Source organism: Macaca thibetana, chromosome 3 (genome assembly GCF_024542745.1).
Source record: "Macaca thibetana thibetana isolate TM-01 chromosome 3, ASM2454274v1, whole genome shotgun sequence".
Lineage (NCBI taxonomy): Eukaryota > Metazoa > Chordata > Mammalia > Primates > Cercopithecidae > Macaca > Macaca thibetana.
In genome coordinates this window covers 8,350,891-8,375,788 of record NC_065580.1, presented here as the reverse complement: position 1 = coordinate 8,375,788, position 24,898 = coordinate 8,350,891, and the positions used below count along the sequence as shown (strand labels likewise).

The 24,898-nt window shown below is 57.2% G+C and overlaps 1 protein-coding gene across 3 annotated transcripts; it reads left to right on the top strand.

Annotated features, from left to right (window-relative positions):
* The first annotated feature begins 3,513 nt into the window (after window positions 1-3,513).
* NOS3 (nitric oxide synthase 3) lies at window positions 3,514-24,720 on the top strand. 3 transcript variants are annotated; one of them, XM_050785769.1, is made up of 26 exons: window positions 3,514-3,981; window positions 5,222-5,333; window positions 6,333-6,481; window positions 6,914-7,076; window positions 8,437-8,528; window positions 8,619-8,760; window positions 9,027-9,166; window positions 9,271-9,445; window positions 10,703-10,804; window positions 11,434-11,628; window positions 11,747-11,820; window positions 11,996-12,140; window positions 12,384-12,488; window positions 17,218-17,285; window positions 17,680-17,796; window positions 17,893-18,067; window positions 19,664-19,796; window positions 19,923-20,001; window positions 20,132-20,319; window positions 20,839-21,011; window positions 21,318-21,528; window positions 21,620-21,707; window positions 22,449-22,570; window positions 23,322-23,470; window positions 23,808-24,002; window positions 24,138-24,720. In XM_050785769.1, the coding sequence occupies exons 1-26, from the start codon at window positions 3,824-3,826 to the stop codon at window positions 24,303-24,305; spliced, it is 3,618 nt and encodes a 1,205-aa protein (XP_050641726.1). In that variant the 5' UTR covers window positions 3,514-3,823; the 3' UTR covers window positions 24,306-24,720. The 3 variants fall into 3 exon arrangements, with proteins under 3 accessions (XP_050641726.1, XP_050641728.1, XP_050641727.1); XM_050785771.1 differs by lacking the exons at window positions 17,218-17,285; window positions 17,680-17,796; window positions 17,893-18,067; ... (8 more) ...; window positions 23,808-24,002; window positions 24,138-24,720 and adding an exon at window positions 13,455-14,079; XM_050785770.1 differs by lacking the exons at window positions 17,218-17,285; window positions 17,680-17,796; window positions 17,893-18,067; ... (8 more) ...; window positions 23,808-24,002; window positions 24,138-24,720 and adding an exon at window positions 13,295-14,079.
* The last annotated feature ends 178 nt before the right edge of the window (window positions 24,721-24,898 follow it).

The following is a 24,898-nucleotide window of genomic DNA, read 5'->3' as shown; positions in this document are numbered from 1 at the left end:
ACCCTCAGCCTTCAGTGCTGGCTGTACTGAACTGTAAACCCATCCTCCCTGTGGCCACAGAGTGCTCCTTCTTGGACCCCTCCCCTTCACCTAGATTGACTTCTTTCTGCCCACCCAGACCCATCTAGCCTCAGCCAATTCCCTTCTCAATGGCCCCTCTCCATTCAAAACAAGCCAATGTATGAAGCAATCCTGCTCAGTGCAGGAGCTCAACCCAGCAGAGGATCCCCACAGAGGGGAACTGGCCTGTGTCTTCCAGAGCACACAGGTTCATTTAAGTGAGAACCCGCACCCACAGACCAAGCTGCCCAGAAATCACGACCAGGAGAACCCAGAGAAAGAGCTGTCCCCAGGGCCTTGTGGACAGCCACCCAGGGAGCATGGAGAAGGGGACGTAAGGAAGGCCCCACAGAGGAGTCATCCTGCGGCTGTGTTGGTTGAGTCCTTCAGGAAGCAGAGTCCCAGGAGTTGGAAGCATAAGAGGAATACTGGGGGCAATGCCTGAGAAAGATAACAGCGACTGAGAGCAGGAGCGGGACAGGCAGGGGCAGGATCTGGCCCACAATGCTGGGCTCACATCTGCAAGGGAGGGAAGAAGAAGGGCCTCACATCAGCCCAGCAGGGGATGGTAAGCCCACAGACGCCCTGGGGCTCAGTTACTGTCTAAGTGTTAGAAAGAATTTTTCAGTGCCACAAAAGAAGTAGCACTCAGATATAAATTTTCTCAGCAAGGCAATTTTACTTTTAGAGAAGGGTGAATCTCACAGATGGAGAAATGGCGAGAGCACACCTGAACAAGGGAAGGGAAGGGGTTTTTATCCCTAATGCATGTAGCCCCTACTGCTGTGTCATTCCCCTGTTGGCTAGGGTTGGACCACACAATCTAAGCTAATTGCAATTGGCTATTTTAAAGAGAGCAGGGGTACGAGCCGGATTGGCAGGGTGAGCAGTTTGGCAGGAACTATGGTTACAGGACAGGTGACTCAGGATGACTCAGGTCAGAGCAAGTGACCAGGGGTGACTCAGGTTGGGGCAGGTGATAGAGGCTAGGAGGGGGTTGTTTACTGAAACTAGGGGCAAGGAGATGAAGAGAACATGGAAGTTAAACTTTAAAATGAAGAACAAAGAACAGGGGAGCTGAACATACTGATGCATTGGTTCTTTGGAGAGAATCTCAGGACTCATTGTACTCAACAATTTACAGTCTAAAACCTTAGAAGAGGAATTTATTATATCCTACACAAGCCTCCAGGGAAGCACATGGCCTTGGACTAAAGGCTGGCATCTGGAAGCTGTCAGCCACCAGCACCTTCTGCAGCAGGTACCTGCTCTCTAGGAGGGAGGCATGGGTGGTGCACCTCCAGAGCTGGCCGGGCTAGGCCTCAAGGAAGAGAAAGATTTTCATTTGTCAAAGGGGGAAGGGAGAGGTGGAGGGAACAGCACAGTAGTGGCTCAGGGGCAGGGAAGCACAGGACCATTAGGGAGACACGAGAAAGCCCATTTGTCTAGAACAGAGGATTCAAGCAGTGCGCTGAGGAAAATGAGGGCCAGGCCAATGCGTTGGAGCAGCTTTGGCCTTGGCTGAGGGTTTTGGGTAGAACCAGAGCATAAGGTAAGCCCTGCTTTCCAGAGGAATCTAGCAGAGCGTGGAGCACAGATGGGACTGGAAGGCCTGGGAAAGGTCAGGAGGCCACAGGGACAGGCCACAGCCAGTGGTGCAGGCAAGAAGACAACGGCAGTCCACTGCAGCTCACACCTGGAATCCCAGCCCGTTGGGAGGTCCAGGCAGGCGGATCACCTGAGGTCAGGAATTCGAGACCAGCCTGGCCAACATGGTAAAACCCTGTCTCTACTAAAAATACAAAAATTAGCTAGGTGTGGTGGCAGGTGCCTGTAATCTCAGCTACTCAGGAGCCTGGGGCAGGAGAATCGCTTGAACCCAGGAGGTGGAGGTTGCAGTAAGCCAAGATAACACCATTGCATTCCAGCCTGGGCGACAGAAGCAAGACTCCGTCTCAAAAAAAAAAAATCAGCCAGGTGTGGTGGCGGATGCCTGTTGTCCTCGGGAGGCTGAGGCATGAGAATTACTCCGGGAGGCAGAGGTTGCAATGAACCAAGATCATGCCACTGCACTCCAGCCTGGGTGACAGAGCAAGACTCTGTCTAAAAAAAAAAGACAGAAGGATGTCAGCATCTGATGCTGGCTGTCACCTTGACCCCGAGGATGCCAGTCACAGCTCCATTAACCGGGACCTAGGAAAATGAGTCATCCTTGGTCATGCACATTTCAAGTGGTGGCTGAATATTGAAGCCAGACTTGGGATCTGTTGTCTCCTCCAGCATGGTAGAAGATGCCTGAAAAGTAGGGGCTAGATCCCATCCCCTGCCCCACTGGGAAGGCAAGGTGGTGGCGTGGGGTGGGGCCTCAGGCTTGGGGCCATGGGACAAAGCCCAAGCCACCCTTCCATCTCCCTCCTCCTGAGACAGGGGCAGCAGGGCACACTAGTGTCCAGGAGCAGCCTTCTGCATGCTTATGAGGCCCCTTCACCCTCCACCCTCCAAAACTGGCAGACCCCACCTTCTTGGTGTGACCCCAGAGCTCTGAGCACAGCCCGTTCCTTCCGCCTGCCTGCCCCCCACCCAGACCCACCCCAATCTTATCCTCCACTGCTTTTCAGAGGAGTCTGGCCAACAAAAATTCTCTTGTTTGTTTGTCTGCCTGCCGCTCCCAGTCTCTGCCTCTCCCAATCTCTCAGCTTCTGTTTCTTTCTTGAATTTTCTCTCAGTCTCTGAGGTCTCAAAATCACGAGGCTTCGACCCCTGTGGACCAGATGTCCAGCTAGTGGCCTTTCTCCAGCCCCGACAAGATGGCACAGAACTACAAACCCCAGCATGCACTCTGGCCTGAAGTGCTTTGAGAGCACTGGTACGCCCCACCTGCATTCTGGGAACTGTAGTTTCCCTAGCCCCACATGCTCTCACCAAGGCATTGAGCTCTTCCCTGGCCGGCTGACCCTGCCTCGGCCCTAGTCTCTCTGCTGACCTGCAGCCCTGGGAAGCATGCGTCACTGAATGACAGGGTGGGGGTGGAGGCCCTGGATGGCAACTTCCTGCTCTTTTGTGTCCCCCACTTGAGTCATGGGGGTGTGGGGGTTCCAGGAAATTGGGGCTGGGAGGGGAAGGGATACCCTAATGTCAGACTCAAGGACAAAAAGTCACTGCATCCTTGCTGGGCCTCTATCCCCAAGAACCCAAAAGAACTCAGAGGTAGGGATCCAGGAGCTCTTGTATGTATAGGGGGAGGTGCAGGAGAGAACCTGCGTGGCCCTAGAGGTCCCTGTGGTCACTGAGAGTGTGGGATGCCATGCCATGCCCTGCTGCAGAGAGGGTGCCCACCTTCTGCCCGACCCTTCAGGGAAAGGTTCACAGGGGTGAGGCCAAAGGCCCTTCTGTCTGGTGCCACATCACAGAAGGGCGTTTATGACCCCCTGGTGGCTCTACCCTGCCACTCCCCCATGCCCCAGCCCCCACGCTGCAGCCCCAGGGCTCTGCTGGACACCTGGGTCCCACTTATCAGCCTCAGTCCTCACAGCGGAACCCAGGCGTCCGGCCCCCCACCCTCCAGGCCGGCGGGCGTGGAGCTGAGGCTTTAGAGCCTCCCAGCCGGGCTTGTTCCTGTCCCATTGTGTATGGGACAGGGGCGGGGCGAGGGCCAGCCCTGGAGAGCCCCCTCCCACTGCCCCCTCCTCTCAGTCCCCTCCCTCTTCCTAAGGAAAAGGCCAGGGCTCTGCTGGAGCAGGCAGCAGAGTGGACGCACAGTGACATGGGCAACTTGAAGAGCGTGGCCCAGGAACCTGGGCCACCCTGTGGCCTGGGGCTGGGGCTGGGCCTTGGGCTGTGCGGCAAGCAGGGCCCAGCCACCTCAGCCCCTGAGCCCAGCCGGGCCCCGGCATCCCTACCCCCGCCAGCACCAGAACACAGGTAAGGGCCAGGCAGCTAGGAGTAGGTGGGCACAAGGGTGGTGTCAAGGCCTGAAGCCTGGGGCTGGGAAGGTCTGGAACCTGTAGCCCAGCCAGGAGGGCCAGGTCACAAATGCAAAAGGGCTATCGGTGTGCACAGAACAGGACAGTCTGGGAGGCTCAGAAAGGAGACCAGGATCAGAGTCGGCAGGTGAAAGCTGGGAGTAAGGTTGCCAGCTATAGAATCCGGCCAGGGTTTGAATGCTGCTCTGCCGCCAAGAGCTGTTTGAGCAAGTTACTTAACCTCTCGGAACCTCCATTTATGTAGAACGGAGATACGGCAATACTTACTCCGTGGGGTAGTAAGTTTCTAGCTCACAGCAAGCATTCAACCACAGCGATGATTATTTAGCTGGAGAAGAAAGGAGCTGACAGCAGTGGTTACAGGAGAGTGAGAAGGTGGGGTCTCCCAGAAGAGCGAGAGAGTTGGGCAGGAGACTCAGGCCCTTGGGGTAAGGGGACTGAGAAGACAGAGCCACCAGGCCTTTTTCCCCTGCTCCAGCCCCCTCTCCTAGTGGCTGTCACCCGAAAACTGGACCATGCAGTTCCCAGAAGAGTCCTCCCTGGGGCAGAGGTCCCAGTAGAGAGGAAGGACCCAGAGGCCTGGTGGGGTGCCAGGCCAGGGGAGCAGGCTGGGGCTGCAGGCGGCTATGCGGGGAAGGCTGAGGGCTGGGGCCCTGCTGCTCAGGCGCACCCTTGGCCTGAGTCCCTCCCTTCCTCCCTGCCGCTGGTGGCTCTGGGAGGAAGTGATAAGGCCTGCGAGGCTTCCCTTCACACAAGGGGCTACTGTCAGGAGGGGGTGTGAGTGTGGAGGGAAATCAGGGCTGAGGAATCCCTGCAGGGCTTCCCTCTACTCAAGCACCAGGCTCTGTCCCCCTCAGGGTAGGGCTTATAGCAACTTTGCGGGGATTGGACACCCCATCTCCAGAAGAGGTGAAGCAGGTGCTGCAGGTGGGGTACAAACTCAGCCTCTGGGCAGGGACTCAGGAGCTCAGCACCAGCAGCCCTTGTGGCCCAGGACCCTGGTCTATAAACAGAGGCACAGCTCACGCCTACCTCCTAAGGCATGGGGGACGTCAGAAGGCATGCAGCAGGTGGGCCTTGAGATCGCCAGTGCTGTAACAGTGGCCTCCGGGTGACATCTGGGGAGGCTAAAAGGAAACACACCCTTTCCTGATGACCCTATCCCTGGCTCCCAACAGCCCCCCGAGCTCCCCGCTAACCCAGCCCCCGGAGGGGCCCAAGTTCCCTCGTGTGAAGAACTGGGAGGTGGGGAGCATCGCCTATGACACCCTCAGCGCCCAGGCGCAGCAGGTGAGGCTGGCCTGCCGTGTCCCCATCCCCATCGTCTCCAGGGGAAAGGGTGGGTAAGGCCAGGCCTCAGATGGGGCTGGAGAGGGAAGCGCCACCCTTCTCTGAATTGGCCTCATGTTTCCAAAAAGAAGAGAGGACTGGGAAGAACCAGCGGAGTTGAGGGACATGCACGGGACTTGGGTGACCCTCAGCCTCCAGCCTTACTCCCGCACCCTGGTTCAAGCTCTCCCCTGTCCCACCCCTGCACCCCTCCTCCCTCTCCCCATCCCACTCCTGCACCCCCTCCCTCTCCCCATCCCACCCGTGTACCCCTCCTCCCTCTCCCCTGTCCCACCCCTGCACCCCTCCTCCCTCTCCCCCATACCACGCCTGCATCCCTCCTCCCTCTCCCCATCCCACCCCTGCACCCCTCCTCCCTCTCCCCTGTCCCACCCCTGCACCCCTCCTCCCTCTCCCCCATCCCACCCCTGCACCCCTCCTCCCTCTCCCCATCCCACTCCTGCACCCCCTCCCTCTCCCCCATCCCACCCCTGCACCCCTCCTCCCTCTCCCCATCCCACTCCTGCACCCCCTCCCTCTCCCCCATCCCACCCCTGCACCCCTCCTCCCTCTCCCCATCCCACTCCTGCACCCCCTCCCTCTCCCCATCCCACCCGTGTACCCCTCCTCCCTCTCCCCTGTCCCACCCGTGTACCCCTCCTCCCTCTCCCCCATACCACGCCTGCATCCCTCCTCCCTCTCCCCATCCCACCCCTGCACCCCTCCTCCCTCTCCCCTGTCCCACCCCTGCACCCTTCCTCCCTCTCCCCATCCTATCTCTGTACCCCTCCTCCCTCTCCCCCATCCCACCCCTGCACCCCTCCTCCCTCTCCCCCATCCCAACCCTGCATCCCTCCTCCCTTTCCCCTGTTCCACCCATGCACCCTTCCTCCCTCTCCCCCATTCCTGTCCCACCCCTGCTCCCTGGCCTGGCCTGACCTTTGCACTCCCTCGACCCAGGATGGGCCCTGCACCCCAAGACGCTGCCTGGGCTCCCTGGTATTTCCACGGAAACTACAGGGCCGGCCCTCCCCTGGCCCCCCGGCCCCTGAGCAGCTGCTGAGTCAGGCCCGGGACTTCATCAACCAGTACTACAGCTCCATCAGGAGGTGATAGCTTCCCGGACGACACAGCCTCCCTTGTTCCACTGAGGCCCCAGAAACCCCACGAGGACCTTCCCTCGACCCACTCCCTTCCCAGGTCCCAACGCGGCCCACTCCCTTCCCAGATCCCAACGCGGCCCACTCCCTTCCCAGATCCCAAGGCGGTCCACTCCCTTCCCAGATCCCAAGGCGGCCCACTCCCTTCCCAGATCCCAAGGCGGCCCACTCCCTTCCCACATCCCAAGGTGGCCCACTCCCTTCCCAGATCCCAACGTGGCCCACTCCCTTCCCAGATCCCAAAGTGGTCCACTCCCTTCCCAGATCCCAACACCACATGGGCCCCTCCTGCCCTCCCCCAGCGCTCACACAGCCTGGAGGAGGGCCTCCCTGTCCCACACAACTTCCTGCTTGTCCCTTTGCCACCCCTCTCCTCCCCAGGAGCGGCTCCCAGGCCCACGAACAGCGGCTTCAAGAGGTGGAAGCCGAGGTGGCAGCCACAGGCACCTACCAGCTTAGGGAGAGCGAGCTCGTGTTCGGGGCCAAGCAGGCCTGGCGCAACGCTCCCCGCTGTGTGGGCCGGATCCAGTGGGGGAAGCTGCAGGTGAGGCCAGCGAGCGAGAGAGCCAGGCACTACTAAAAGGGGAGCGGGGTGGCGGGGCAGTTCCTGAGGCTTCCCAGGGACCAGGAGGTCCCAAACAGTGGGGGAGATCCTTGCCTGTTCCCTTAGAGACGGGAAAGGTAGGGGGACCGCCCCACCCTCAGCACCCAGGGGAACCTCAACCCAGTAGTGAAGACCTGGTTATTAGGCCCTATGGTAGTGCCTTGGCTGGAGGAGGCGAAAGAAGTCTAGACCTGCTGCAGGGGTGAGGACAGCTGAGCGGAGCTTCCTTGGGCGGTTCTGTCAGTAGCAGGAGCAGCCTCCTGGAAAGCCCTGGCTGCTGCTTCTCCCCCAAGGGAGAAGGCTTCTCCTGCTAGGCCAGTCCAGTGCAGCCCCTCACCCACACCCGCTGCTCCCCCAGTTCCCCTGCCTCGACGTGCACCCTCCCTCACACCCCAGCCCACAGACTCGGGGCTAGCCTTGGTTACTGGAACAGCCTGTGACCACAGCACTGAGAGAAGCAAGCTGCCCCATGGGGAACTTGGTCCCATGGCCTTGGCCTCCTTCACCATCACTGGCCGCCAAAGAGTTTGAGATAAAGCCACGTGCCCAGTGAATCCCAAAGGAGCCTCAAATAAAATAAAAACAATCCTATCTGACACTTGCCTGACACTCTAAGTTGTTCAAAGCTTTAACTCAACTTTGATCCATCTGAGCTGCCATAGTGGACCCCACTCAGAGCTGCGTCCCTCCCTTGACCCCAGGCTGGTCCCTGCCACTCCCCTGCCCCTGTCACTGGCACATGTTTCCTCCTCCTCAGGCAAGAGTGGGACCTCCCAGCCTCCTCCTGGGGCCTCCACTCAGCCAGCCAAGACAGCTCCTCCAAGCCCTAGAATGTCAGGATGAGCAGGGTCCTAGGAGGCCCCTGGTGCAGCCTTCCCTTCCTACCATCCATGTGCTCAAATAAAATCAGATGGCTGGCTGGGGTCACCCGTCATTTCTTGAGTGCCATGGATCATGGGGGATTTGCTGCCCACACTCTTAGGTGGCCTCTTAGACATCTGTTAGTGCCTAACCCAAGCATCAGTTTGACAGAGGCTGAGTCCCTCCTCTGTACTGGGTACCAAGTCAGTTTCTGTAGGGATGGGGAGACACCTGGCCCAGGGAGATGAGGAGCAGCCCGGATGGTGCCACTTATGTCAGAGAGGAGGGCAGGAAGGGATCAGTGTGGATGCCAATGGTCAGGAGGGCGCCATGGGGTGAACCATGGCCCCTGCCTCCTCATCAGCAGCTCCTCTGGGGCTGATACTCAAGATCCCGTCTCTCTCCTCACCCTCCTCTCTCGCTGCCTCGGCTGGCTCAGGTGTTCGATGCCCGGGACTGCAGGTCTGCACAGGAAATGTTCACCTACATCTGCAACCACATCAAATACGCCACCAACCGGGGCAACCTTCGGTGAGTGCTCCCCACCACACCAGGCCCCAGCCTTCTCCCCCGAGGCAGGGAAGGCAGGGCTCTGACCAGCTCTTTCCCCATGCGTGCCAGCTCGGCCATCACAGTGTTCCCGCAGCGCTGCCCTGGCCGAGGAGACTTCCGAATCTGGAACAGCCAGCTGGTGCGCTATGCGGGCTACCGGCAGCAGGACGGCTCTGTGCGGGGGGACCCAGCCAACGTCGAGATCACCGAGGTGGGCACCGAGAACCACCAACAAGGGTATCTCCAAGGTGGAGAATGAGGAAACCAGTGGGAGAAGGCTCTGGGGATCCAGGCAGGAAGAGGGGAGCCTCGGTGAGATAAAGGATGAAAAACGCCAAAGGAGGAGTGCCTGGGTGGTCACGGAGACCCAGTCAATGAGGGGTCCTGGAGTTGAAGGCAGGAGACAGTGGACAGAGGGGTCCCTGAGGAGGGCATGAGGCTCAGCCCCCAGGCCCCCCTCTGGCCCGCTCCCCACAGCTCTGCATTCAGCATGGCTGGACCCCAGGAAACGGTCGCTTTGACGTGCTGCCCCTGCTGCTGCAAGTCCCGGATGAGCCCCCAGAACTCTTCCTTCTGCCCCCTGAGCTGGTCCTTGAGGTGCCCCTGGAGCACCCTACGTGAGCACCAAAGGGATTGACTGGGTGGGATGGAGGGGGCCATCCCTGAGCCTCTCGAGGAGGGCCTGCAAGGGGGTGCTGATCCCATACCCCAACACCCCCAGGCTGGAGTGGTTTGCAGCCCTGGGCCTGCGCTGGTACGCCCTCCCAGCAGTGTCCAACATGCTGCTGGAAATTGGGGGCCTGGAGTTCCCCGCAGCCCCCTTCAGTGGCTGGTACATGAGCACTGAGATCGGCACGAGGAACCTGTGTGACCCTCACCGCTACAACATCCTGGAGGTGAGGCGTGGGGTGGGGCTCAGGCACCGAATGTCCCTGCCCCAGGCAGGAGTCTGGCTCTCACTCCATCCCCAAAATGCCAGCCATGGGGACAATCAGAGCAGGTCCAGGGCTGCCTCCTAAATAGGAACTGAGGACGAGCTCTGGAACCACTGAGGCAAAGGGGTGGGGGGATGGGAGGGTGTGTGTGGGGGGGTGTGAGTGGGTGAGTGTGAGTGTGTGGGTTTGTGGGGGTGGGTGGGTGTGGGTTTGTGGGTGTTTGTAGGGGGTGAGAGTATGTGGGTTTGTAGGGGTAGGTGAATGTGGGTTTGTGGGGGTGCGTAGGGGGTGAGAGTGTGTGGGTTTGCAGGGGTAGGTGAGTGTGGGTTTGTGGGGTTGTATGGGGGTGAGTGTGAATGTGTGGATTTGTAGGGGTAGGTGAGTGTGGGTTTGTGGGTGTGTGTAGGGTGCTTGAGTGCATGGGTTTGTTGGGGTAGGTGAGTGTGAATGTGTGGGTTTGCAGGGGTAGGTGAGTGTGGGTTTGTGGGGTTGTATAGGGGGTGAGTGTGAATGTGTGGGTTTGTAGGGGTGAGTGTGGGTTTGGGGGGGTGTGTAGGGGGTGAGTGTGAGTGTGTGGGTTTGTAGGGATAGGTGAGTGTGGGTTTGTGGGGGTGTGTAGGGGGTGAGTGTGAGTGTGTGGGTTTGTAGGGGTAGGTGAGTGTGGGTTTGTGGGGGTGTGTAGGGGTGAGTGTGTGTGGGTTTGTAGGGGTAGGTGAGCATCAGTGTGTGGGGGTGTGTAGGGGATGAGTGTGAGAGTGTGGGTGTGAGTGTGGGTGTGTGTAGGCAGTGAGTGTGAAATTGTGGGTTTGTGGGAGTGGGCGGGTGTCAGTGTGTGGGTTTGTGGGTGGGTGTGAGTGTGAGTAGGTGGATGAGGGGGGCATGGGCGTAGGTGTGAACATGTAGTTGTTCTTCCAGGTATAGGACCCATAGCTCTAGAGCTTTCATCAGATTCTCAAAGGGGACCTTGACTCGGAAAAGGTTAAGACCCATTTTATAGATGAGAAATTAAAGCCCGGGGCTGAGTGACTGGCCCAAGATCCCTCTCTGCTCTGAGGCGCCTTTGCAGGCAAAAACCTGAACCAGTCCACCCGACAGCCAGGCCTCCCAGTGGACGCCACCCACCTCACTCCTCCCAGCCATGCGTGGGAAACAGCTAGTCTCCCCACCCCACCCCCATCATCTCTGTCCCCACCAACGCCACACACCCTCCTGCCCCAGGACGTGGCTGTCTGCATGGACCTGGATACCCGGACAACTTCGTCCCTATGGAAAGACAAGGCAGCGGTGGAAATCAACGTGGCCGTGCTGCACAGTTACCAGGTGCATAGGCCCAGACTGGCCAGGAAGGCAAAGGGTTTTCGTACAGGGGCAGCAGGGGTGGGGGTTGGAGGAGAGGGAGCCATTTAGAAACTGGGGCAGGATTTGGACAGGCAGAAGAAGTTCCATAGTCCCAGTGCCATGGCACACACTGGCCTGCGGTTCGGGGACAGGGCAGGTACTATTCCAGGTGCTGTCATCTGGCGGCTTACTGTGTGCTAGGGACCTTGCTGTTTACAGCATGCCCAGTCATATTGATTCTCAGGGCATATTGGGTATTTTAGTTTGTGGGGATCCACTGGATCCTGGAAACGAATACTAGGATGGAGGGCACACCAGGAGTCATAGTTTGAGGAAACCGGGGCCTGCAGAGAATTTCTGTGGGCTCTTTGGTTTGGGGGCCAGGCATATAGATGCTGGAGATTAGAGCTGTTGTTTCATGTTGAACTTGGAGCATGACCATGCATGATGCAGTTTGGGGTGAGGGCGACATTGTGGTTTGAGGGGACACAGGGTGTGTTAGATACGGGGTAACCTAGGCACATGTGGTTTTGGGTGACAGGAGTGGTGGAAGGAGAATGGGCGAGGTCTGTGGGTCTGGTCTGAGCCTCTCCCCCCTCTCTCCCTTCCAGCTGGCCAAAGTCACCATTGTGGACCACCACGCCGCCACAGCCTCCTTCATGAAGCACCTGGAGAATGAGCAGAAGGCCAGGGGGGGCTGCCCTGCAGACTGGGCCTGGATCGTGCCCCCCATCTCGGGCAGCCTCACTCCTGTCTTCCATCAGGAGATGGTCAACTATTTCCTGTCACCAGCCTTCCGCTACCAGGTGCCCACCGTAACTGGCTCTGCCAGCCTGGGCCCAGCTCTAATTCTACGCAGCCCCTGGGGACCTCTAACCTTTCCTTTTCTTTACCTCCCCTCCCAACCCCATCACCTCTCTGCAGCCAGACCCCTGGAAGGGGAGTGCGGCCAAGGGCACCGGCATCACCAGGAAGAAGACCTTTAAAGAAGTGGCCAAGTGGGTACCCAGGAGCACTGCCCTCCCCCATGCACCCTGGGGGACCCTGCCCCCAGCAGTGTTCTGGGCCCACCACTCAGTACACCAAAACCCTGTTGTGAGGGGAGTGGACCCTTGCCTGGGGAGGCCCTGCCTCTGTGCACCTGGGACACCCTCACGCCTCCCTCTCCCGCAGTGCCGTGAAGATCTCTGCCTCGCTCATGGGCACCGTGATGGCGAAGCGAGTGAAGGCGACAATCCTGTATGGCTCCGAGACCGGCCGGGCCCAGAGCTACGCACAGCAGCTGGGGAGACTTTTCCGGAAGGCTTTTGATCCCCGGGTAGGGCTGAGCTCAGGGGAGCAGGGAGCTAGAAAGAGGGGGCTCTATCAGTATCTTCAGGGGTGCCCTGGAGGACAGGAAGTGTTAAAAGTCAGGACTCACAGGTGTGACTTGGCACCCGGAACCACAGGTCTTTAGAGATCAAATTGGGGCCTGAATCTTGCACTGCCAGGGAGGCCAGAGCGAGGAGGACAGGGCCTGCGGGGGTCACAGAACCCAGGATATCTGTCTTCCCACCCACAGGTCCTGTGTATGGATGAGTATGACGTGGTGTCCCTCGAACACGAGACGCTGGTGCTGGTGGTAACCAGCACATTCGGGAATGGGGATCCCCCGGAGAATGGAGAGGTGAGAGCTTCCAGGAAAGGGGCTGCTGGGAATGAGGAGAGACTCAGAATTGGAGTGACTGGGCAGGAACCTCTGCCCAACACACACACACATACACGCACACACACACCAGGATGGAAAGGGAGATGACGCTAAGAGACCGCTGGAGCCTGAAACCCCACACAAGCCACACTCCTAGCCCATCCACATGGCTGCCCGCCTACAAGCACATCTGCTGAACTGCGTCCCCAAGTCATTTCCATTATCAGTGCAAGTTTTTAATACAAGGAAGGCATGTCCTGGCTGACCAAGAGGTTAGACTGTGCTCAGGCACTAACAAGAAAAATAGGGATATGTCATTGAGGGCAGCTTCTAGGATGTGGGTAATGTTTCTTAATGGGACGCTGGCTACACAGGTGTGTTCAGTTTGTAAAAATCCATAGAGCTGTACATTTACAACACGCACAACACTATTCCGGCATTCTCTTTTCTTTTCTTTGTTTTATTTATTTTGAGAATCTATTTATGTTGCCCAGGCTGGCCTTGAACTCCTAGCCTCAAGAGATCCTCCTGCCACAGGTTCCTTTTTTAAAAGAAGAAATAGAGAGCTGTTTCGATGCCAACATAGGTTAAATAACTTCACTTTTTAAAAAGAAACACAAAGCTAGAGTGCCATCATTGAATGCCTTCTCTTGCAAGCGTAGGTGTCTCTGAGCTGCCCCAGGCTAGGTTCATTTCTGGGTCTTACCTGCTCCAGCTTCTAGGTGTTAAAGCCCTTATTAGCACTAAGTACCTCCTCAGTACTCTTTTTTTTTCCTTTGAGACAGGGTCTCACTTTGTGGCCCAGGCTGGAGCGCAGTAGTACGATGATGGCTCACTGCAGCCTCAACCTCCCAGACTCAAGCAATCCTGCCACTTCAGCCTCCCAAGTAGCTGGGACCACAGCCACATGCCATGATGCCTAGCTAATTTTTGTATTTTTTGTAGAGATGGGGTTTCGCCATGTTGCCCAGGCTGGTCTCTAACTCCTGGGTTCAAGCAATCCGCCTGCCTCGGCCTCCCAAAGTACTGGGATTACAGACATGAGCCACTGCACCAGGCCCTCAGTATCGTAAGCAAGCTTGAATCTGGTGAAAGCCTTTTTGCTGCCTTAGTGTCCATTTCAGCCCCCATTCTGACCTACCTTTTAAAGAAAAATAGCACCAGCCATTGACTTTTTTTTAGCATAAAGGTGTATAGACACCCATATAAGCTACAGCCTTCACAAGGCATAGCACATTTTCATCACCCTGGAAAGTTCCCTCATCAGTTCCTCACGTGAATCCCTTTCCAGTCTGTCTCTCTGTCAGAAGTGTCTGTCACCACAGATTAGTTTCACCTGCTCTAGAACAGCAGCGAGATGGAAGCACGCAGTGTTATGGCATCTCCTGCTGAGTCTGTTTTTGAAGCCCACCCGTGTTGTTGCATGACTCAGTATTTCACTCATTCTGCTGCCGAGTGCCGTTCATTGTGTGAATATCCCCAGTTTGTTTATCCGTTCTCCTGTTGGTGACACTTGGGCTGTTTCCAGGTCGGGGCTATTATGAATAAAGCTGTTATGAACATTCTTGTACCCGGCTTTTGTGGGCTTATGTTTTTATTTCTCTTGGATAAATACCTAGGAGTAGAATTGGTAGGTCATAGGGTAGATGCATGTTGAATCTCTTTTTTAAAAAATAAAACTGCCAGGCCAGGCGCGGTGGCTCACGCCTGTAATCCCAGCACTTTGGGAGGCCCAGGTGGGCAGATCACTTGAGGTCAGAAGCTCAAGACCAGCCTGGCCAACATGGCAAAACCCTATCTCTACTAAAAATACAAAAATTAGCTGGGCGTGGTGGTGCACACCTGTAATCCCAGCTACTCAGGAGGCTGAGGCAGGAGAATTGCTTGAACCTGGGAGGTGGAGGTTGCAGTGAGCTGAGATCACGCCACTGCACTCCAGTGTGGGGGTGACAGAGCAAGAATTCTACTCAAAATAAAATACAAATAAATAAAACAAATCTGTCGGCCGGGCGCGGTGGCTCAAGCCTGTAATCCCAGCACTTTGGGAGGCCGAGACGGGCAGATCACGAGGTCAGGAGATCGAGATCATCCTGGCTAACACGGTGAAACCCCGTCTCTACTAAAAAAATACGAAAAACCAGCCGGGCGAGGTGGCAGGCGCCTGTAGTCCCAGCTACTCGGGAGGCTGAGGCAGGAGAATGGTGTGAACCCGGGAGGCGGAGCTTGCAGTGAGCTGAGATCCAGCCACTGCACTCCAGCCTGGGCGACAGAGCGAGACTCCGTCTCAAAAAATAAATTAATTAATTAATCAATTAAATTAAATAAAACTGTCAAACAGCAAAGCAAATTAAACTGCCCTTTAAGATCTGTGCAGTTCAATGTATGTAATTTTATGCCAAACTTTTAACAAATCTAGGAATACAGCTCACAGAAAATGGGGTATATTCACTAAAATATGAACAGGAATATTTATAGCAAATTTGTTTGTACTACCCCACACTGGAAACAATTCAAATGACCATCGACAAAAACGGATAAATTCTGGTATATTCAAGTGCCATATTGCACTAAGTGTGAACAAAAGACAACCACACACAACAATGCAGGTGAATCTCAAAGAAATGTGAAGAGAAAAAAAAAGCCAGACCAAAGAATACACACTGTACTACAGGATTCACTTTATATAAAGTTCAGAAACAGGCAGAACTAATCCATGGAGTAAGAAATTGGGAGAGGAGATAGTCACTGGGGTGGGGGTGGCAGTGACAGGAAGGAGGCACAAAGGTGGCTTCCAGGATGCGGGTAATGTTTCTTTTTTTTCTTCTTTCTTTTTTTTTTTTTGAGATGGCGTCTCATTCTGTTGCCCAGGCTGGAGTGCAATGGCGTGATCTCGGCTCACTGCAACTTCTGCCTCCCCGGTTCGAGTGATTCTCCTGCCTCAGCCTCCCGAGTAGTTGGGATTACAGGTGCCTGCCACCATGGCCAGCTAATTTTTGTATTTTTAGTAGAGACGGGGTTTCACCATGTTGGCCAGGCTAGTCTTGAATCCCTGACCTCAGGTGATCCACCCACCTCAGCCTCCCAAAGTGCTGGGATTACAGGCGTGAGTCACTGCACCCAGCCATGGGTAATGTTTCTCGATGGGATGCCGGTTTCACAGGTGTGTTCAGTTTATGACAACCTTTAGAGCTGTACATTTACAACATGTGTGCACCTCTGGACTTGTGTTGCACGTTGACAAAACATTCAAAAATGAAATTCAAATCACGCTTGCTAACTCTGGCGAACCTGGGAACCAGCACCCAGAGGCATCTGCAGTTGAGCACCAGATGCCGTTCCTTCCAGCTTCCTTCCCCTGGGAGGTCCGCTTCACGCCGCTTTGTCATGGCATCACAAACAGGGCCATGGTCTTCTGAGGAGGGCAACCTGCACAATGTCTGCTAGTGACCAGGACACTGCCAAAGGAACTGAGAGTTTGTCCACCCATGAAATCCACTAAAACAGGAAAGATTTGCCCTAGCCATTGCTACCTGGGACTGAGGAAAGAGCCGTGCCCTCCCCTGCAGCTGCAGGATATCTGCCTGCCCCAACAAGTGGGGATTCAGCAACTCCACTTCTAAGGATTACTCAGCTGAAGCATTTAAAAGTGGGAGCGAGGCACAGGTACAAGGGCGTTTGAGGGCGCATTGTTCCCAGACCACCCAGCTGCCCTTCAGTCTCAGTGAAGTACAATGTAGCCACTAAAAAGAATGAGGTCATGTTTTGGGAAGTCCAGGCAGGAGGATTGCTTGAGCCCAGGAGTTCAAGGCCAGACTGAACAACACAGTGAGACTCCATCTCTTCAGAAAATTTAACAATTAACCAGGAGTGGTGTCACAAACCTATAGATCTAGCTACTAGGAAGGCAGAAAAATCCCTTAAGCCCAGGAATTCGAGGTTACAGTGAAATATGATCGAGCCACTGCCTCTCAACCTGGGCAACACAGCAAGACCCATATCTAAAAACAATACTACTTAATTAGGTCAATATTGTTGTATTGGCCTGGAGGGATGCCTGCAATAAATTATTGATTAAAGTCCGGCACGGTGGCTCACACCTGTAATCCCAGCACTTTGGAAGGTCGAGGCAGGCGGATCACAAGGTCAGGAGATCGAGACCATCCTGGCTAACACAGTGAAACCCGTCTCTACTAAAAATACAAAAAAATTAGCCGGGTGCGGTGGTGGGCGCCTGTAGTCCCAGCTACTCGGGAGGCTGAGGCAGGAGAATGGTGTGAACCCAGGAGGCAGAGGTTGCAGTGAGATCGCGCCACTGTACTCCAGCCTGGGTAACAAAGCAAGACTCCATCTTAAAAAAAAAAAAAAAAAAAAAAATTATTGATTAAAAACAAGGAAGTATAGTATGGTACCACTTTTATTTTTAAAAAAATACTATAAATATGCACATAAGTTCAAGGAAAAAGGGCTGGAAGGTTAACATCTGTCAATGGTGCATATGCCTGGAGGAGGATGGGGTGGTCTTTATTACTTTTCACATTTCTGTAATGTCATTTTTCAAAAACATCAGATCGCTTTTGAAATTTTCAAAACAAACAAAAATTAAAAGTTACGAATCAATAATAATGAGGGTCAGCTGGTACAGTTTTAAACTTCTGTGTTGTTTGAAATGAAACAAAACTAACCCTGATGCAAACGCTCCCCTCGCCAGAGCTTTGCAGCTGCCCTGATGGAGATGTCCGGTCCCTACAACAGCTCCCCTCGGCCGGAACAGCACAAGTGAGTTGGCTGAGAGTTTGAGGGGCTGGGGGAGCTGAGGCATTTGGAGACACAAACAGAAAGCGGGTCTGAAAAGCCCTCCCTCTGTGCCTCGACTCGTTTTCCCACCAAAAGCCAGGGCTCTCGGATGCCTTCCCTTCCAGGCTGGAACGGCAGTCCAGACCTGCCTGCTTCTGAGAGCCAAGACAGTCCTGAGGTCTTCAGAGATGGGGGTGTGGTGTGGCAGGGCCCCAGGCTCAGAAGCCCCTGGGATGCTGGCCCTCAGCCCCTCCCAAGGGCAGGGCCTTTCCTGTCCCAGAGGCGGAGACCCTGAGGCTGTCCCTGGGGCTGCACCTGGGCCTGGGATGTATCTCCAGGGCCCTGTGACAACCTCGTCTTTGTCCTCTCTTGCCAGGAGTTATAAGATCCGCTTCAACAGCATCTCCTGCTCAGACCCACTGGTGTCCTCTTGGCGGCGGAAGAGGAAGGAGTCCAGTAACACAGACAGTGCAGGGGCCCTGGGCACACTCAGGTCAGGGCCTCACCAAGAGGGGTGCAATGGGTGGGCAAGCTGCCTGGGCAAACGTGGGCTGCAAAAGGAGCTCCAGTGACAACCCCTGCACCCCAGGTTCTGTGTGTTCGGGCTGGGCTCCCGGGCCTACCCCCACTTCTGCGCCTTTGCTCGTGCGGTGGACACGCGGCTGGAGGAACTGGGCGGGGAGCGGCTGCTGCAGCTGGGCCAGGGCGACGAGCTGTGTGGCCAGGAGGAGGCCTTCCGCGGCTGGGCCCAGGCTGCCTTCCAGGTGAGCCCAGCCCAGCCCCTGCTCTGACTTCTCCTACCTGGGATGCCTCCTCCAGCCTCACTCTGTCCTGATTCTGTCTGGTTCTTTGGTCCCTTCCTGTTCCTCCCAAAATCCACCCTCATCTCTCCATGGCATAGCCAGCTTTTCTGGGTCAGAGGCAGAGGATGATGTGGCCCTGCCGACCACAGGGGGTGCCTAGCCCAGGCAGAAGTGCAGCCGAAAGCGAGCAGGCAGGGCCCTGGCAGGAGGGAGCTTCAGCTAGGCACAGGCTGGGCCTCATGAGTGGGTGCACAAAGGGAGGGGGTGCAGGGCAGGCCACCCTACCCAGGATGGGCAGGATGGAGGGAGAAGGAAGGGACGGAGAGAAGGTCAGACAGAGGCAAAGGCTGAAGCTGAGGCCAGCACAGAAGCCACAGGAAGTCAGAGGCCAGACAGCCTGGGGCGGTGCCTGCACCACAGAACTGGTCCGGGGCCAGGCAAGCAAGCTCAAGGAGAGGTGGGTCCCTGGGAGCCATGACTTGTTAAGCCTGGGCTTCCTCAGGGGCAGCACTGCCCGTCTGGGGATCATGTCTGCAGTTGACAGGGGCTCGGTCTCCCCAGTGCCACACTGTTCAGGGCAGTGCTGCTCCCCCGGGGCCCAGGCTGGAGCTCAGCAGATTTGCCTTGACTGGAGGAGGAGGGCATCCTAGGAGGAGGGGGAGAGGAAGGGCTACCTCAGGAACGGGGAGGTCAGGCTGCAGAAACACATAGGCCCCGATTGGGAAGAAGGGAACGGAAAATAAGACTTAAAGAATTTAAAAAGAGCCATTGGAGCGGGACGAGACCACATCATAAGGTTTTGGGAATAGGTGTAGGATCCATTACAGCCATCACTGAACCAGAAGCAGGAAGGCTGAGCTAAGCAGAGCACCAACAGTGGAGATAGGAAGGAAGGGAGGGAGGGAGGGGGCCGAGGAAGGAAGGCAGAGATATAAGACTTCACACGCACCACAAAAGAAAGATTAACGGGACTTGGTGATATGAGGCTCAGCCAATCACAGGTGAGCCCTGGATTTCAAGCCTGGGAATGGCCCAGCAGTTTTCCAGCTGTGTGCCTGACAGGATCCACACCCCCCCAGGGGTCTGCCCCGTGGGATCCCCTCTGCCGCCCGAATTGTGCGTCCCTTCCCAGGAGCACTCACTATCTGCACGCACAGGCGTTCTTCACCAGAACACAATGAGGTGTAAAGATGGGGAAACTGAGGCATGTCACTCTAAGTACGGGAGTCGGAATTTGAATGCAGGTCTGAACACACAGATGCCTTCACAGAGCTACTGTGTGCCAAGCACTGTGCTTCTCGGGTCACGGGATTAACACTCACCAGATAAGGAACGATGCACCATTCAGGACGTGCAGAGGAGGAGCCAGCTGGGTCCCTGGGCCCAGCGGCGAATCCATGAAATGGGCTGGCGGAAAAGGTGCTGTCGTTGGCGCCGGCCTCAGCCACTGGGGCTGCCAACCCCCCAGGAGCAAGACGCAGTGAAGCCGCCCAGGCTCCTCACTACGTCGCCCCCTGGTGGCGGGAGGTCCTCAGCCCTCACCGGCCTATCCCGCAGGCCGCCTGTGAGACCTTCTGTGTGGGAGAGGATGCCAAGGCTGCTGCCCGAGACATCTTCAGCCCCAAAAGGAGTTGGAAGCGCCAGAGGTACCGGCTGAGCGCCCAGGCCGAGGGCCTGCAGTTGCTGCCAGGTGGGCCCTGGCCTCACCCTCACCCGGCTGGTTCTCAGAGGACCCCATACCCCGGGACTAAAGCACTCAGGGGCCAGGCCCTGCTCCCTGGTTCAGGCTGCCTCGTTTGCCCCTCCCCGCCACCAGGTCTGATCCACGTGCACAGGCGGAAGATGTTCCAGGCTACAATTCTCTCAGTGGAAAACCTGCAAAGCAGCAAGTCCACGTGAGGACGACGGCTTTACCGCCCCCCAACCCCTGTCCTGCACACCCCGACCCTGGACCCTCCTCCTCCCACATTCTCCCACCCCCACCCCTCTCTGACTCCCCATAAGTGCCCCTCTCCCCACCCCCAGGAGGGCCACCATCCTGGTGCGCCTGGACACTGGAGGCCAGGAGGGGCTGCAGTACCAGCCGGGGGATCACATAGGTGTCTGCCCACCCAACCGGCCCGGCCTTGTGGAGGCGCTGCTGAGCCGCGTGGAGGACCCGCCTGCGCCCACCGAGCCCGTGGCAGTAGAGCAACTGGAGAAGGGCAGCCCTGGTGAGGGGCAGCCTGGGATGCAACAGGGCACACCAGCCCCATGCCCAGCCCCACCCCCAACCCCAGGCCTCCAGGAGCTCAGGCCCCGGGAGATGGCCACCTCCTCCACAGCTCAGCAGGTGGGCTCAGAGCTGGCTGTGCTGCTCACTGCCCGGCTGGCCTTGTTGCTGGACCATCCCCACACCCTCAAATGCACCCCCACCAAAAGGCTGTCCCTTCCCTCGGGGCTCCTCTCCAAAGCTCCCCTGGCAATCTAGCTTGCTCTGGAGCTGGAATGGGGCTATTTGCTGCCACATCAATGCCTGGGCTTTATTTAAAATAAGGGGGTGGAGTCAGAGGCAGAGGAGCCCAGACCAATCCAGTCCAGCCAGAGGCCCCCACACAACACACTGAGGCTACCCAGACAGGCCCACCCCGCTGCTCAAGGGCAGGCTCTCTAACAGTCACCCAAACACATCAGCCCAGGTACTACAGTTCTGCTGGGCCCTGTCCTCAGAGGTCGCTGTGCACCATCCCCAGGTGGCCCTCCCCCCAGCTGGGTGCGGGACCCCCGGCTGCCCCCATGCACGCTGCGCCAGGCTCTCACCTTCTTCCTGGACATCACCTCCCCGCCCAGCCCTCAGCTCTTGCGGCTGCTCAGCACCTTGGCAGAAGAGCCCAGGGAACAGCAGGAGCTGGAGGCCCTCAGTCAGGTTGGGGGCCACCCCAATAAGGCACAGGGGCTAGAGAGACGGGATGAACTGGGGGAGCCCCAGGGGCAGGAAACCTCCATGCAAGGTCCCCCTGGGACTTTCTTCTGGCTCACATGCACTGGTGCTTTAAGACCCAGCTCCCCAGGGAAGAATTCATGGCTGTATTCTTCAGGTCTTACAGAAAGCTCTATTGGCCTGAACTAAGGAGGGAGAAACCCTAAAGAGGCTCAGCAGGGGAGGGGACAAGAAGGGAGGTCACTAGGAAGGGCTATGGGGCCCCCAACCCACTGCATCCTGCCCTGCCAGGATCCCCGACGCTACGAGGAGTGGAAGTGGTTCCGCTGCCCCACGCTGCTGGAGGTGCTGGAGCAGTTCCCGTCGGTGGCACTGCCTGCCCCACTGCTCCTCACCCAGCTGCCTCTGCTCCAACCCCGGTACTACTCAGTCAGCTCAGCACCCAGCACCCACCCAGGAGAGATCCACCTCACTGTAGCTGTGCTGGCATACAGGACCCAGGGTGAGGCAACAAGCAGGAGCAGGCCTGGCCACAACGGGGGTGGGAGTGGCCCCTCTCTGGTCCTTCACCGGCCTCTCCTTCCCACCCCCAGATGGGCTGGGCCCCCTGCACTATGGAGTCTGCTCCACGTGGCTAAGCCAACTCAAGCCCGGAGACCCTGTGCCCTGCTTCATCCGGGGGTAAGTGAGATGGAGGACTCGGCGGGGAGCTGCCCAGGGTCAGGGTGGCAGCTTTGGTGAGGAGTAAGGAGTGTCACTGGTGAGGGGTGTCACAGGAAACAGGAAGGAGCTCTGTAACATGTCAAGGATGTGGTGTCATTAGGTCACTTCAGAACTCTGGTTAAGCTTTGACTCTCTCATTCATTTAGACTCAGAGTCCTGCCCTGAAACTCCAGCTCCCAGAGCCAGAGCTTGGATCAAACCGGCTGGCCCTGTGGCTTTCTGAAAGCTTCTGTATTCCTCTCTATGGCCCTGGGCAGTCTGATGTTGGGCAGCATGGCACCTGGGAACTACAGTCACTAAATCCTCACTCAATCCAGGGAGAACTACTAGTTAGGGTTAAGACCACCCTTGGCCTTAGTGTCACCAAGAACTCAAAGAAGGTGAAGTTTTTTTGTTTTTTTTGTTTTTGAGATGGGAAGTCTCTGCACAGGCTGCTCTGGAACTCCTGGGCTCAAGCAATCCTCCCACCTCTGCCTCCCAAAGTGCTGGGATTACAGACATGAGCCACTGTGCCCAGCCCAGAGTTCTTTTAATAAACCCATCATGCTTCCTATGAGCCAGACACTGCTTTAAGGACTTCATGAATATCAACTTATTTATCAGGAGAGCCTGGCTCCTCCTCGCTCCACCCACCCTGCATGGTGAGAATGGGGGAGCAGGGATGGCAAAGGGGACCTGATGGAGTGTCTCTCCTGCCAGGGCTCCCTCCTTCCGGCTGCCACCTGATCCCAGCTTGCCCTGCATCCTGGTGGGCCCAGGCACTGGCATTGCCCCCTTCCGGGGATTCTGGCAGGAGCGGCTGCATGACATTGAGAGCAAAGGTGAGGCTGGCGACTAAAGGACTGACTGGAAGGAGTCACACAATCTAGGGACAGAGCGGTGGGGCTGGAAGGCAGGAAATAGATAGGAAAGAGAGAGCAGGAAACAGAGGCCACAAAGCTGAAAAGACGCTCCTGAGACCAAGGGGAGGGCAGGTACCGAAGGCAAGGGCTGGGCCCTGTGTGTCTGGCTTCCTGGTGCCTGGCACATAGTAGGTGTTGACTGGATTAAGGACAAAGGAAAATAGAATTTTCGAAGGGATTAGGGCTAAGACTCAAAGAAGAACTGCCCAAGGTGGATTCTTGACTGTGCCAGAGCTGACCAAGGTCTGTCCAAGACCTAAGGATGCTACAAGGTGTTCAAATTGAGCACAGGGTGCCCAGGGTAGTCTGTCAATCAAAAGAAGAGGGCTGTGACTGGGAGGAGAGTTAAAAGTGTGGGAGAATATGAAGTGGGAGCAGGGAAGGGGACTGCGATGTAACACAGTGCAAAGGGCATGGAATTCTGAGTCCCAAGCCGCACATTCTAGCGCAGCTCCACCAGGGGCCACCACCTCACCGGCGCTTCCCTTCCTTCTGTAAATCAGGGCTGTGCAGGGTCTCTGTGAAAGCATTCTGCACCCTCTTGGAGATGAAAGTAATAGCTTCAGCCCAAAACGCTGGGCTGACAGGCTGGGCGAGGGTGGCTAGTGGGGAGGTCCCACTAGCACTGTGCCTCGGAGAAGGGCCTTCCCAAGCGCGGGGTTGCTTGCAGGGCTGCAGCCCACTCCCATGACTTTGGTGTTTGGCTGCCGATGCTCCCAACTCGACCATCTCTACCGCGACGAGGTGCAGAACGCCCAGCAGCGCGGGGTGTTTGGCCGAGTCCTCACCGCCTTCTCCCGGGAACCTGACAACCCCAAGGTGTGAGCGCGCAATGGTAACCTGAAGATAGGGAGAGAGGGGAGGACTCACGCTATCCAGCGGAGGGCACCAACCATGGCCCTCCGTGGCCTCCCACGACCACTCAGCCACCCCTGCACACTCTGGCCCACCCTCGTGTACCACCCTCTAGGCCCGCCTCCCCCCGCCCCGCCCCGCCCCGCCCCTTTGGCTCCGCCCTTCTTGACACCGCCCCAGGGCATGCAGGCCCCACCTGGCCCGCTCTGTAGACTTTCACGCCCAGGGCCAGCCAGCAGCCCCGGGCTGCGCCCCCGCGCCCACCCCCACCAGGGCCCGCCCTAACCCCGCCTTCCCGCAGACCTACGTGCAGGACATCCTGAGGACGGAGCTGGCTGCGGAGGTGCACCGCGTGCTGTGCCTCGAGCGGGGCCACATGTTTGTCTGCGGCGATGTCACCATGGCAACCAACGTCCTGCAGACCGTGCAGCGCATCCTGGCAACGGAGGGCGACATGGAGCTGGACGAGGCCGGCGACGTCATCGGCGTGCTGCGGGTGCGGAGGGGCGGGCTGGGAGCGGAGCGGGCCTGAGGCGGGGAGCGGGCCTGAGGCGGGGACCAGGCCCCGGGCGTGCGGGGTTCCTGCCAAGGTATCCGACGGGTTCTGATCCACTGCGCTCTTTTACACCAGGATCAGCAACGCTACCACGAAGACATTTTCGGGCTCACGCTGCGCACCCAGGAGGTGACAAGCCGCATACGCACCCAGAGCTTTTCCTTGCAGGAGCGGCAGCTACGGGGCGCAGTGCCCTGGGCGTTCGACCCGCCCGGCTCGGACACCAACACCAACGGCCCCTGAGAGCCCCCTGGCTTTCCCTTCCAGTTCCGGGAGAGCGGCTGCCCCACTCAGGTCCGCCCGACCAGGACCAGCCCCGCTCCTCCCCTCTTGAGATGGTGCCTTCCCACATCTGTCCAGAGGCTGCAAGGATTCAGCATTATTCCACCAGGAAGGAGCAAAACGCCTCTTTCCCTCTGTATGCCTGTTGCCTCTGGCCTGGGTCCGCCTAAATCTGGAAGGCCCCTCCCAGCAGCGGTACCCCAGGGCCTACTGCTACCCGCTTCCTGTTTCTTAGGCAAAGGTTAGATTCCCCTTACCTCTCTCAGGAGTATCTTACCTGTAAATTCTAATCTCTAAATCAAGTATTTATTATTGAAGATTTACTGTAAGAGACTGTGCCAGATGTTAGGAGAACTACTAAAGTGCCTAACCCAGCCCATGTGGATTACAATTTTTTTTTTTTTAAAGGGAGTTTCACTCTGCCACCCAGGCTGGAGTGCAGTGACATTATCTCGGCTCACTGCAACCTCTGCCCCCGAGTTCAAGTGATTCTCCTGCCTCAGCCTCCCAAGTAGTTGGGATTACAGGTTCCTGCCACCGCGCCTGGCTAGTTT